Here is a 13,872-nt window from a genome sequence, read left to right on the forward strand (position 1 = left end):
TAATAATAATGCATTTAAGGCGATATATTTTCCTCAGAGTATTGCTTTGACTGCATCCCACATATCCATGTATACGTGGTATGCTCATAGCAACCCTGTTAGCAATGAAAGCAAGGATGCACACACGGCGCCTGGTACGGTTACTGCCCAATCCAGGTTACTGCTTTCACTCATCTGGGCCTCAGCCAGCAAGCTTCCTTGGCATCGCAGGGTTCCAGGTAAGCGCCTCATCCCAAGCGCCTTGCTCCACTTTTCTTTGGCGCTTGTAACTCCTCCTCGCTCCTCAGGGGGCGGGGCCTGGCCCTCCCGCCCTCTGGCCCCACCCCCGCCGGGTTCCCATGACACCACGCCAGTGTCGAAAACACATTCTATCGTCACGTCTCCTTACGCTTCCAAAAGCTCTGCGATGACGACGGAGAAAAATAGTCCCTTGGCAAAGGCGTTCTCTTCACGAGGAGGCGGAACTAGGGCGGGGCTTACGGGCGGAAGGAAGAGGAAGTCCGTGATCCCCACAGCGGGATTGGCTCCGCGCTCCCAGGGGGCGGGCCCAAGTGGGCGGAGGGATCCACGTCGAGCTACGGGTGGCTCGCCGCCTCCACTTAAGGTAGGGAGCGCGGCGCGGGCGGCAGTTGCTGTGGTTCCTGTCCCGGCCTGGCTTCGTTCTTGCGAGAGTGGAAGCTCCCGGACGTGGCGTCCCGAGTCCAGGCGGTGGTGGCTGTCGACCCCGAGGTCCATCGCTCAGCGTCCCTTGTTCGAACCCGAGCCGGCCCCTCCTGTTTCGCCACTTGGGGTCCGTAGGCAGGTCGCCCCGGCGCGGCCGAGGAGAAGGCCGCCTGCGAGATGTTCAAGAACACGTTCCAGAGCGGCTTCCTCTCCATCCTCTACAGCATCGGCAGCAAGCCGCTGCAGATCTGGGACAAGAAGGTCAGGGGCCGGGGGAGGCCAGGCGGGGGGCGTCGTGTCAACAGCCGGGGGGCCGTCTGGGTGGGAGTGGCTGGGGTCTAGGTGTCCAGGGGCCGAGCTGTGTGGTTCGCTCAGGGGTTCCTCGCCGCAGACTTGACCTGGTCAGTCCATTCCTCGGAGCTGGGGTGTCCCCGTCTGTACCCGGTGGAGTCCATAGGGCCTCGCACGGCCCGGCAGGCACACACTTGCTGGCGGTTGTTTTGGAAACGAAGAGATGAAAGCAGCTGCTGTTCACGGATCTCACTGATATGGACGGATACCCTGCCCGGTGCCAGGCGCGGTGCTGGGCGCCAGACACGGAGTTTTTTTTAAAATATATTTTATTGATTTTTTACAGAGAGGTAGGGAGAGGGATAGAGAGAGTCAGAAACATCGATGAGAGAGAAACATCGATCGGCTGCCTCCTGCACACCTCCCACTGGGGATGTGCCTGCAACCAAGGTACATGCCCTTGATCGGAATCGAACCCGGGACCCTTCAGTCCGCAGGCCGACGCTCTATCCACTGAGCCAAACCGGTCAGGGCCAGACACGGAGCTTTTGTTCCAGAACCAGTTCTATTTGGGCTTCCTTCGCTTGTGCACCCCCCCCCCCTTTCTACTGATTCCAAAGGGTCAGACCGTGCACCTGCTGCACACTCGGGGTGACCGGGAGTCTGTGGCCTGCCTCCCCTCAGTGCCTGCCTTCTCCAGCAGGGAAATTGCAGGGTGGTGATGGAGTCTTGTCGGCATGAATAAACCCGCAGCCCCGTCCAAGCCTCAGGGTCTTTCTTCGGGCATCCGGGCATCCACAGGATGGCCCCGACACTGACCCCAGGAGGCCATGGCCCCGTCCACTCTTTGGAGATGTGCAGTGGGGGCGGGGGGCGTGTGTGTCTGGCAGCCTGAGGGTTGGTCTGCGTTTTGTTACCTTGACATTTCATTTCTCATGCAAACTCCCTCACAGTCAGCTGGCTGCACCCTCTCCTTCATAGACGGGAAGGTTGGCACTGACTGTGGGAGGGAGGCTGGTCACTGAGGGTCTAACAGTGGTCATGCTCTCCCCGGGGGAGAATGAATGCGGAATAACCTGAGTAAGAGGTTTACTGGTGGTGAAGCCAAGAACTTGGGATTTCACCTCAGAACGACTTTTCTGTCTTCCTTTACCCGCCGGTGAGTGTGTCGGGCTGCACAGCGATTGGGAGAGAACGGGGACCGCCTTCTGCCTGCGACCCCTGGGGAGCCCTGCGTTCTGCGAGCATGTAACAGGTCTGGGCCTTGTGCATAAGTGGGAACCGGACCACCGCCGCCCTTCCGCAGGGATGTGGTCCGCAGCCGAGAGCTCATGCCCAGAGTATTGCACAGGAGAGCAGTTCCTTCACCTTTTTCCTACATCACTAAGGGTTCCAGGTGCGTGCTTTTGTTCACAGTGGAATAAAACCTCATAGACTCCACGAAGAGAACACGCAGCCAGGGTACCAGGAAACTGGGAACTTTGCGAGGCTTCTCAGCTGTGGCTTGACTCAGTTATGGGGAGAGTGGCCTTGTGTGCCCCTTGAACTTGGAATTGTAACCAAGTGCCAGTGTAAGGCAATGAGATAGAGAATGGGACGCGATGGAGGAGGAGACCTTACACTGAGAATTCAGTGCTCGGACCTCGGCAGTTCTGTGACGTGGAACCTGGATTAGAGTTGCCCGTTGAACCCTTCTGGGCTTGCTCTTCTGTAGTTATTTTTCTAATGCCGCTTTTTGACTAGTCAACATGTTTACACATGGAACATAGAAGCAAAGTAACCATGGCGCACTGTGTCCCTTAACAACGCCACTAGAGGTCGGATGGTACCCGAATGACATAAACACATGTGAAAACATTGCTAGATCAACTGGTGGAGTACATGGAGTAAATTTTGGCAAAGAAAACTGTAGAACGGTGGTTCTCAACCTTCTGGCCCTTTAAATACAGTTCCTCATGTTGTGACCCAACCATAAAATTATTTTCGTTGCTACTTCATAACTGTAATGTTGCTACTGTTATGAATCGTAATGTAAATATCTGATATGCAGGATGGTCTTAGGCGACCCCTGTGAAAGAAAGGGTCGTTCGATCGCCAAAGGGGTCACGACCCACAGGTTGAGAACCGCTGCTGTAGAGGAACACTCATTTTAAGCAAAATTCTTCCCCTGGGGCAAGGGAAGGAGTGGGAGAAAAAGAGAAAGTTTGGGGCCAGATTCACAGGCCTTGTTGTACGCGCCTTTTCTCGCTGTACCGTACAGTCCTCAGGGAGTGTTGGGAATCCAGTTTGGTCCAGGGAACCCTGGGAATTGATATACTTATCAAAGATTTATTGAACAACAGCTAAGTGACAGGCATTGTGTAGATTTGAGGAGATACAGAATTCGAGAAGTATTTTCCCTGCTGGGGATGAGGGCAAAACTTGATGGAGAAAAGAAATGACTGTTCACATTGATCAAGAAATGACCCTGGCCCTAGCCATTTTGGGTCCGTGGTTAGAGTGTTGGCCCTCCGGCTGTAGGGTCTCTGGTTTGATTCCAGTCAAGGGCGCATACCTCGGTTGTAGGCTCCATCCCCAGCTCCGGGTAGGGAGTGTGCAGGAGGCAACAAATCGATGTGTCTCTTACATCAGTGTTTCTCTCTCTGTGTCTCTCCCCCTCCCTTCCTCTAAAAATCAATGGAAAAAATATCCTCGGGAGAGGATTAACAACAACAAAATGATCCCAACCTTTGCCAGTAGGTACATCATATTGGCTCTAATGCATATTTTCAAATTATTATTTTGATTTCACAAAATTTTACTATTTTCCTTCCTGAGTTTATGGAGAGAGAATTCCTGTGATTTGTTTTCTTCGAAGAATAATCTTGGAAAAATTAGGTTTGGTTTCTGTTTAGGCTCTGTGTCTCCTTATGAATGTGAGGAGTGAATTTGCAAACTCCGTATTTGTGGGTGTGGTTACATTTGTATCCCATTCTTTGAGGTTCACAGCTCCTCTCCCCTTCTCATCCCTCAGATCTCAACTTAAACATTATTTCATTGAGAGCGTAAGTGAGGTATCTCCCTCTAGACTACAAGTTCCTAAAGGGGAGGAGTCGTCTCTGACCTTGAACCCCCAGTGCTGGAGTGTCATCAGGCTCCTTGGATTTGTGGCCTGGTCTGTCTCAGGTCCTCTGCTGTGTGACCTGGGGCAATTGCTTAACTCCTCAGTTTTCTCATCTTACAGTAATGCCACCCCCCCTCTCCTCGTTATGGAGATGAAATGAAGATGTATATGAAATGCTTAGCAACAGAGTTATAGCATACAATATTAAATAGGGCAGGAAACGGAGGGGTTTGCTCAAGAGTAAAAAAGTTTATATTTGAGCTCAGCATTCAGATGCTGAGGAACAGGAAGCCCAGACTTCTGATATCAGGATACGTAATTTAATCATTTTATCATGGCTTTCCCAGTCCAAAACCCTTAGCATGGTCTAGTGCAGTGATGACGAACCTATGACACGCGTGTCAGAGGTGACATGCGAACTCATTTTTTTGGTTGATTTTTCTTTGTTAAATGGCATTTAAATATATAAAATAAATATCGAAAATATAAGTCTTTGTTTTACTATGGTTGCAAATATCAAAAAATTTCTATATGTGACACGGCACCAGAGAGTTAAGTTAGGGTTTTTCAAAATGCTGACACGCCGAGCTCAAAAGGTTCGCCGTCACTGGTCTAGTGCCTGCTTACCTAGTTCTCCAGGCTCACCTGCCCTTGGCTCACCTGTCCTAGACTCCCGTCTATTGAACCTACTGAACTGAAAGGAGCCCTGTTCTCTCTCACCTTCATTCAAGCTTTTGTATTTGCTGGTCCCTCTGCTGGGACCTGTGCCTCCACCTCTACTTCAGTCTCTAGGCCACAGCTTACAAGCACTCCCTTGGGTTAATTTCTGTCCCCTTGCAGAATTTCTCCTTCCTTTTCATCATACTGAATCACAGTTGGTTTTTAAAATTTTTTTAATGTATTGTTTTGAGAGACAGAGAGAAACATTGATTTGTTGTTCCACTTATTTATGCATTCTTCCATTGCTTCTTGTATGTGCCTGACCGGAGATAGATCGTCCCAAAACCCTGGTGTATCGGGATGATGCTCAATTGATTTTTTTACAGAGAGAAACGGAGAGGGATTGAGAGTTAGAAACATTGATGAGAGGGAAACATTGATCAGCTGCCTCCTGCACACTCCCCACTGGGTATGTGCCCGCAACCAAGGTACATGCCCTTGGCCGGAATTGAACCCTTCAGTCCACAGGCCGACACTCTATCCACTGAGCCAAACCGGTTAGGGCTTAGCTTCTTTTTTTAAAAAAATATATTTTTATTGATTTCAGAGAGGAAGGGAGAGAGAGAGAAACATCAATGATGAGAGAGAATCATTGATTAGCTGCCTCCTGCACACCCCCAACTGGGGCTCGAGCCCACAACCCAGGCATGTGCCCTTGACCGGAATCAAACCTGGGACCCTTCGGTCCGCAGTCCAACGCTCTATCCACTGAGCCAAACCAGCTAGGCAATAGAAATTAGCTTCTTATGATCTGTATTCCTGGCTAGACTGGAAGCTTTCTAATAAGCTTTGCAATTTTTCAAACCAAGAGCTTAGGAGAAATTAGGGGTTTCTTAAGGTTTCCTTAATTTTCCTAGTAAGTATTACATTGATTAAAGGACTCTTATGTGTACTGTAAACATTACTTCTGGTTTGTAAAGAAAATACCAGGAGCTTTTGTTCCTACTGACTGCCTGTGTAACACATTATTCTTAGTCCTCACTGGTAATATCCTAAAAGCCTAGTAGGTGAGAATGTTAATTCATACAGGCTTTTGCTGTCTGTCTCCTCTCACCTCGGCTCTCTCTCAGCTGCTGCTCCTCCCCTATTCCTGAGCTAAATATTAGAACCAGAGTCTCTGTGGCTGTTGCTGGATGGTATTAGATTCCCATTTCCTGTTCCTAATTTAAAAAGTGAACGAAGTCTCCAGAAAGAAGCTCCCACGCCCCAGCTTCTAATGAGTGAACCTTGTTGGTCCATGTTAAACTGATGCAGTTTCCAGTAGTAGAATTGACAGCACTCGGACATGAAGGTGGGAAAACTCTTTTTTTCAGACTTTCCCTGGGTCAGTCTGATGGTGTTCTCCATTGTTCTGAGTAATAGCTTTTCCTATAATTGGGCAAAGGCCTGGTTTTAGTGACACTTGCCCTGTGGAGGCGCTGTTACAAAGATACTGGTTAACAACGCACACCACTGTCCTTACTTGAGCTCGGGGTTTGTTGCACGCGCCCAGAGTTGCCTGGCTGCTGTCTGATTGCCCTGCGAAGTGACCCACTGGAGCCTGGGAGGCCAAGGCCTTGCGTCGGAGCTATGCCCAACTCTCCCCACAGAGGTCTCCCTCTGCCCATTTTCTGAGGGAGCCCAGCCCCTAGCAGAGCTGGTTTTGCTGAAACGGACAGGGCTAATGGCTTACTGTAAATTGGAACATGTGTCATTTAGACTAGGATACCAGATGGCTGGGGGCTCAGCTGTCTGCCAGGATAAGTGGGTGGAACCAGAAAAAAAAAGAAATGGGTGGGGGGTAGGAAATGGAAACCACTCCTGTGTTATTTTTAACGCACCTGTAGAAATAGAGAACATTGGCCAGCTTCCTCCCAGTAGTATTTTCCCCGTCAGCTTGACCCTCCTCCCTGGGGCTTAAGTCAGTGTTGCTTATTAGTTGCCCCAGCAACGATGGAAAGCCTGGGAGAGTGATTGCACGAAGGGCTGGATGGTGCCCTTCCTGGTGTCCGCAGAGGCTGAGGACCATTCTGACTTGCACTTGTCAGTTGCCTGGGTGCTGAGGCTCCTAAAGTACCTCCAGCTCATCGCTTGGGGAGTTGATGAACTTTGAACAACTGTAAGATTGGGTTTATTTATTGACTTATTTATTTGGGGGGAATAAAACACGTGTAGGCCACACTTTGATAGTGGGGATGTGTTTGAAATAAAAAAGAATTAATGTCACAAATAATTGGCACTTTCTAATTTAGAGAGGGAAGTAAAAGAAAACCTGCTTCCACCATGAGCAGTAAATGCTGACCGGCTCATCTTATCTTCATTTCAAAGTCAGCCTGCCGAGCGACCTCTGACCTGGAAGGGGCTGAGGACAGGAAGTTGATGCTTTCTGAGGCCGTGTGTCTTGTTATCAGTGTTGGTCAGAAGCGGGACTGAGGAGGGGGTTGCTTCCTGGAAGACCTTGCAGTAGACATGAGCCAGATTGCCAGGGGGGTAGGAAGCTTGCCCACACTCCTTCCCCTTCCCATCCTAGTTCTAGGGCCCAGAGAAGAGGTTTGGGAGGTTTTGTACCCTCTCAGTGCTCACATCTCTGATTAATCGCGTCTCCATCAACCTCCATTCTTTTCTCCCCATGAGTTTGTATTTGCAGCCCTTGAACTTCAATAAAGGAAAAAAAATCATTCACTAATAGATCAACATAATTTGATTTCATAGCGCTGGCAGCTTGGGATGTGAGAATACTGTGTTTTCTTCTTTGAGGCCTGGGCAAAACCCTACTTAGCTTGTCTCACCACCAGCCAGGCTAAAACTCAAGACTGATAGGCATCCCTTCAAAAAAACTGCCTTGGTTCCCTGAGTTCTCTTGTTTGGGGGCCACATTCATTAATTTTGTAAGAAATAAGTTTGCGAGTGTGGTTGTTGCTATGTGGCTGAAAGGAAGTTCTCTTTAGGAAGTTATTGAAAGTCGACACTGAGTTGATAGAGGCAGCTTCCCTCACGCGCCCGCCCTGTGAAGCCCGCTAGGCCTTCTGGAGTGAGGGATGGCCTGAGAGGCCTTGGGGATGTAAGATCTGAGGCCAGCGCTTTCAAACAGTGTTGGATAAATTGCAACAATTTGCACTTTAGCAATAGTAGCCCATGGGCACTAAATACTTAATCCTTTCAATTTAATCATCTGTTTGAGTATTGCCTTAGTACCTTTTAAGGAAAGAATGAAGCTAGATTACAGAGAATAATTAGCGGTATGTTACAGAATTGGTGTTTGCATCTTGTTAGAATACTGCCAGCTCTTATCATCACATGATTTGGAAATAATTTCCTGACTAAGTCCTCCTTCACCAACACCGCCTGCTTTTCCCCAGCAGCTGTGGGCCAGCAACTAGAGGACTATCGCCACTTGGATGGGAGGGTTCCTGTGGGGGGTGAGGTGGGCAGTGGTGGCATATGCTGCACAGATCCAAGCCTTTGTGCTCTTAATCTCCCTTGGAACGAGGCCTAGAATCCGAAGCAGGAGGGCATTGGATGTCAGCAGCTTTGTTTGAGAAGCACTTCAATGTGACGTTTGTGCCTTGAGAACCAAGAAATGCCACATTGGCAGAGATCGGGCCATCCACCCCGCAGTCTGTCTCTGACAGTGGGCACCAAAAGATGATCTGTGGGAAAGCCTTCCTGCTGGCAGCCTCCTGGGCTCTGTGGTGTGAGGCACCCAGGATCTCTGGCTTCCTGTTAGTAGTTCATGGTGGATATGTTATCCAGGAATGTTTTAAAATCCTTCTTGAAACTATTCATATGTGCCAGCTCTTAGAGTGACAAAGTCCAGAAGTCAGCAAATATGTGAGTGCTTACTGTATGCCTAGCACAGTACTAAGCATTGTAGACGACACAAATGCTGCTTAATACTTGGTCCCTACCCCTGAGCTTACACTTTTTTGAGAAGATAAGACTCAGTTGCAACTTGTAGAAAAAGATGGCCAGTGATAGCAGATGTCACCTGGGGAATGCCAAGCACACCACGAGCGGATCAAGTTCACAGTAACAGAGCTCAGAGACTGATGTTTAAAAATAGGATGACATATTATTAATTACCTATGGTGAAAAAGACAACTATTAGCCCTAGCTGGTTTGGTTCGTGGTTAGATCGTTGGCCCGTGGACTGAAGGGTCAGGGGTTCAATTCCGGTCAAGGGCACGTACCTCTGTTGCAGGTTCCATGCCCAGCTCTGGTCGGGGCGCTTACTAGAGGCAACCAATCAATGTGTCTCTCTCATCGATGTTTCTCTCTGTCTCTCCTCCATTCCACTCTCTCTTAAAATCAGTGAGAAAAAAATATCCTCAAGTGAGGATTAACAAAAAAAAGAAAAATACATCTATCAGACGGACTGGACACTGTGTTCTCTCCCTTATGGGAATCTAATGGGAAGCCAAATGAACAATTATTGAATTCGACAAACAGCCCAACACAGCGCGTCTTCACCGTCCCTAGAAAAAGACCACATTTGTCTTTCTGATGAGTCCTGCTCTAAAGCTGGTTGATCCTTTTCATGTGTTAATATGTTCAGCCCTAGCAGTCCAGCCCTGTCTCTGAGGTATCTTTGCACATGTCTGCTCTGTTCATATTAGGTGCTTAAGAGTTGATTGCTTGAAGGTAATTCTTCTTTCCTAAATATTTTGAGAGGAGGCACCTGTATCGAATATTGATTCCTTCCCCTCATATACCGCCCACATATGCAGCAAACAATACAAAACAATGTAGGATGAAGAGCTGAATTGTGTAGTGTGGGCTATTTAAGCCAGGAAAACAAGTTGGAGAGGTCAGTGTGGGCTGGAAATGCTAATGAAGGCTTCTGTATCGGGCACAGATAGGACTTGAGTTCATACTTGAAAAAGTAGAAACTCAGGGAAGAGAAGGTAAGGAAGCATGAAGTAGGAGTAAACCTGGGGGAGTAGCGCTCATGTTCTGGTTGCCCCTCCTCAGTGACACTCAGCACCTGCCTTTCTGGCTGAAGAAGAGTGAGGCAGCCTGGGGCGGTGGCCGGCCTGGTCGGCAGTCCTGGCCTCTGACTTAGGAGCTGACATCTGCACTCCCTGGGTGTCTGTCCACATGTGTAAAGTGGGAACAGTGCCACCTGTCTTGTGATTTTTGTTGTGTGGGAGGGATTAAGTGAGAGAATGTATATGAATGTTCTAATGCATAGTAGGAACTCATTAAATGTTAGCTGAATGAATGGAGCTGATTTCTTCGGGAAGAAATTTATCCTGATTTATAGGTTGCTGAGTTCCCTGTGATTCTTGTGGTGGTTGATGGGACCCGGCATAGCAGTAATAGCCTGGTTTGCTTACACATAAGCTTCAACATAGCATGTCACAGACTTCCGTGCTGTCCCCCTCTGGGCCACTGTGGTTTTCTTTAAACGGTCCCATTCAGCCTTCAGAATCTTAAAGTTGTTGCCAAATATTTCCGTACTAACCAGTTTAATTTTCTTCCTTTTAGGTACGGAATGGCCACATCAAAAGAATCACTGATAATGACATCCAGTCCCTGGTGCTAGAGATTGAAGGAACAAATGTCAGGTAGGTTGAACTCTGTTTTCCTAGAGACACTGTCCAAGGAGGCGGTACCTCATGGAGGTGAAAGGCACAGGCTGTCTGGTCAGGCCACCTGGTGTGAATCCAGCTCTGCTACTTAGAGTTTACCTTGGCAAGTTACTCAGTCTCCTTGGTCTTCGTTTCCTCATCTGTAAAATGGGGATAATAACAGTACATCTTTCCTGAAGGGTTATTGTGCAGATTAAATGAGTGAATGTGGATAAAACACCTAGTAGAATCTGCTTAGCACATGTTAAGCGCTGTGTAAATATTAGATATTATTAATATTTAACCAAGGTGTGTGTGTGTGTTGGGGGTGGCCACTGTGGGTTTTGGTGCCCAAATGGTCTTAGTTTTGGCTTTCTATCATTTGTTGGTTCTCTTAGACCAGAATTAGATCTTCTCTCACGGGAAGGACTGCCTCAGATCCACTGGTCTGGTTTTGCTTTTCAGGTATTTTATTGTTGGTGTCTAGTCCTATGTTGAGCTTTTGTTTCAGAGTCCAGCATTTTTTTTTTTTAGTTACTCGAGAATATGTTCTTATTGATGTTTAGAGAGAGAGGAAGGGGGAGAGAGAGAGACAGAGAGAGAAACAACGATGTGAGAAAGAAACAACAATCAGTTGCTTCCTGTATATGCCCTGACTGGGGATCGAACCTGCAACCCAAGTATGTTCCCTAACCAGAAATCGAACCCTCAACCCTTTGTTTATGGGATAATGCTCTAACCAACTGAGCCACCTGGCCAGGGCCAGAGTCCAGCATTTTTTAAAGCATTAGCTGACTTAAGGGTTGAGGGCTTCATTGGCTGATGTGTCTGGAACTTGTAGATCTGCCTTTCGATTTATCCTATTGGGCCGTGGGTTGTTGCTGTGCGTACACAGAGGAAAGGATCAGTAGTGTGTTTATTGGCATTTCCTTCTCTACAGCACCACATATATCACGTGCCCTGCAGACCCAAAGAAGACATTGGGAATTAAACTTCCATTCCTTGTCATGATTATTAAAAACCTGAAGAAATATTTTACTTTTGAAGTACAGGTAAGTGTGCGCACATGAATGTACATGTTCTTGGCTGTGCCAGAGAGGTGTCCCATCAGCCTGTAGGAAATGTCGTCTTTTCTGCCTGTGCTGTAAACTTGATTCAGCCCTTATTATTTTGACATACATTTGGTATTAGTAATCATAATTTAATGCCAAGTTTTTAAAGAAACGGTAAATTTAACTATAGCGATAAGATTTCAAAACTTAAGGGTTAGAATAGTGTTCATTTGGGGAGTAACCGTTTAATACTGAGTTATTGTTGGTCTCTATTCTAGTGGCTGCCTCCTGCACGCCCCTACTGGGGATCAAGCCTGTAACCGGGCACGTGCCCTGATTTGGAATTGAACCATGTAGTGCATGGGTCCGTGCTCAACCACTAAGCAACACCCGTCAGGCTATTTCTCGTAGTTTTTATTTTCAAAGGGAAGAATGTTTATGAAGTCATTCTATGGCCTGAGAGCCTGGTGGGTGGGTGTGTCATATGTCATAAGCAGCTGGTGTTGTCTTGGCAACAAATAAGATAAACTTGCTCCTTCCAGGCCATCTGCATCCAGTGTGACCTGTGTCTGGTCTGTTTATCCTCCCTGGGGCACCAGCCTTGGAAATCAGGGCTGTGGAAGTTCAGGTCCTTGCCTTACCCATATTGCTAGCTTCTTCCGGGTGGAGGGAGCGTGACTCTTGTCTCCATTTCACAGGTACTAGACGACAAAAATGTGCGTCGGCGATTTCGGGCAAGTAACTACCAGAGCACCACCCGGGTGAAACCCTTCATCTGCACCATGCCCATGCGGCTGGATGACGGCTGGAACCAGATTCAGTTCAACCTGTCCGACTTCACTCGGCGGGCGTACGGCACCAACTACATCGAGACCCTGAGAGTGCAGGTGCCAGGCCCTTTCCAGATGGAGCCCACGTGGGACGGGGGGTGCTCTGTCACTGGCTTGGGTCCACGTGACAGAAGAGTGGGTTTCTGGATCAGGCCCCCAATGCAGGGGGTTCTGCTCAGAGATAGCGGGAGAATATGGCGAGCAAATCCCTCTTGTCAGAATCCACCCCAGGCCAAGCAGAAGACGCCCAGGGGATGACGCTTGGACAGCACCGTGGGGTGGGGGAGCTCTAGGAGGACCGGGAGATGAGGAAGGACAGTCACGTTGAGTTTCTCAAAATAAGCCTGGCGTCCACAGATCCACGCCAACTGCCGCATCCGCCGGGTTTACTTCTCAGACAGACTGTACTCAGAAGATGAACTGCCAGCGGAGTTCAAACTCTACCTCCCAGTTCAGAACAAGGGGAAGGTGAGCAGCCCGGACCCCCGAGGAAGGGCAGGCGGTGGGTCGGGAGGCTGTGTCCTGGAAAGGGCTCTGCGTTGGCCTGGAGAACGGGGTGCCTTTCCATCTAAGACCTAAGTCTTCCCGCCATCGGCACTGAGTCAGGAATGAGCCTGGAAGGTTCTGTTGTGCTCCTCCACCTCCACAGGTGATCCTGCCCCTCCTGGGGGTTCGGGGTGCAGGGAGACACAGGCACCCATCAAACCACTATTTTAAAAATCCTCACCGGAGGATATTTTTTCCATTGATTTTTAGAGAGAGTGAAAGGGAGAGAGGAGGGAGCGGGGGGGTGGGGGTGGGGGAGAATCATCGATGTAAGAGAGCCACATCAATTGGTTGCCTCCCGCACATGCCCGACCAGTGCTGGGGATCAAACCGCAACTGAGGTATGTGCTCTTGACCCTTTGATCCACAGGCCAACACTCTAACCACCGAGAAAAACTAGCCAGGGCCCATTGAACCTCTTTATCAGCCCCTTGCTCTCTCCTCTGACACGATGGCAGCGCTACCTGCCTGCTGCTGCTGACGTGTGCATTTCCTGCAGCTCAGCATCCTGCGTGCCACAGAGCTCGGGGATCAGGGCCCTGACCATCTATTTCTGATAACTTGAATCGATGCCTCTTTTTTCCCCCCTCAGCAATAACTGGAATGCAACTCAAGGGATAGACCCTGGACCCGACTCTTAGTTTTAAAGGAAACTATCTGGAGGACAATGCAGAAAAACAAATATTTCTATTAGTTCACTGTGCTGTGGTTCTTTTGTCTGCTCCTTGGTGTCCCTTGTCGCGGACACAGTGACCATGCCGTACGTAACGCATCGTAAGTACAGTGGGGATGCGGGGCTCCTGGCGTTTATCCCGCTGCCACCCCAGCGCATGGGAGATACCTTCCCACGAGCTTACAGAATTAAAGGTGTCCATTTCAGACCAAAATCTCTTTCTACGGTTTGTTCTTTGTTTTATATATTATCTAAATATATGTATATGCTTGTAATACTCATAATCTGGAAATGAATAAAATGTTATATTCTTGGTTTGTACATTTGTTCTTAGTTTGTGTCTTTTTTAATGGTGACGTTTCTAGTTTGTGTCTTTTTGAATGGTGACATTTCTCTTTTCTTTGTGGTATGAAAATAGAACTCTTTCCAAAGACCGGCCCATGCC

General features: G+C 48.5%; 1 protein-coding gene across 1 annotated transcript; it reads left to right on the plus strand.

Moving 5' to 3' along the window:
- Window positions 1–576: 576 nt before the first annotated feature.
- On the plus strand, window positions 577–13,641 carry CFAP20 (cilia and flagella associated protein 20). Its single transcript, XM_005873507.2, has 6 exons — window positions 577–924; window positions 10,244–10,323; window positions 11,267–11,378; window positions 12,077–12,265; window positions 12,566–12,676; window positions 13,347–13,641. The coding sequence occupies exons 1-6, from the start codon at window positions 841–843 to the stop codon at window positions 13,350–13,352; spliced, it is 582 nt and encodes a 193-aa protein (XP_005873569.1). The 5' UTR covers window positions 577–840; the 3' UTR covers window positions 13,353–13,641.
- The last annotated feature ends 231 nt before the right edge of the window (window positions 13,642–13,872 follow it).

Source organism: Myotis brandtii, unplaced genomic scaffold (assembly GCF_000412655.1).
Source record: "Myotis brandtii unplaced genomic scaffold, ASM41265v1 scaffold411, whole genome shotgun sequence".
Classification (NCBI taxonomy): Eukaryota; Metazoa; Chordata; class Mammalia; order Chiroptera; family Vespertilionidae; genus Myotis; species Myotis brandtii.

Bases quoted from the DNA above. Each gene is read 5' to 3' on its own strand.
- CFAP20 (XM_005873507.2), top strand. From the start codon at position 841: ATGTTCAAGAACACGTTCCAGAGCGGCTTCCTCTCCATCCTCTACAGC. The intron at 10,324-11,266 runs GTAGGTTGAACT...CCTTCTCTACAG, and splicing joins ATTGAAGGAACAAATGTCAG to CACCACATATATCACGTGCC. The intron at 12,266-12,565 runs GTGCCAGGCCCT...TGGCGTCCACAG, and splicing joins TCGAGACCCTGAGAGTGCAG to ATCCACGCCAACTGCCGCAT.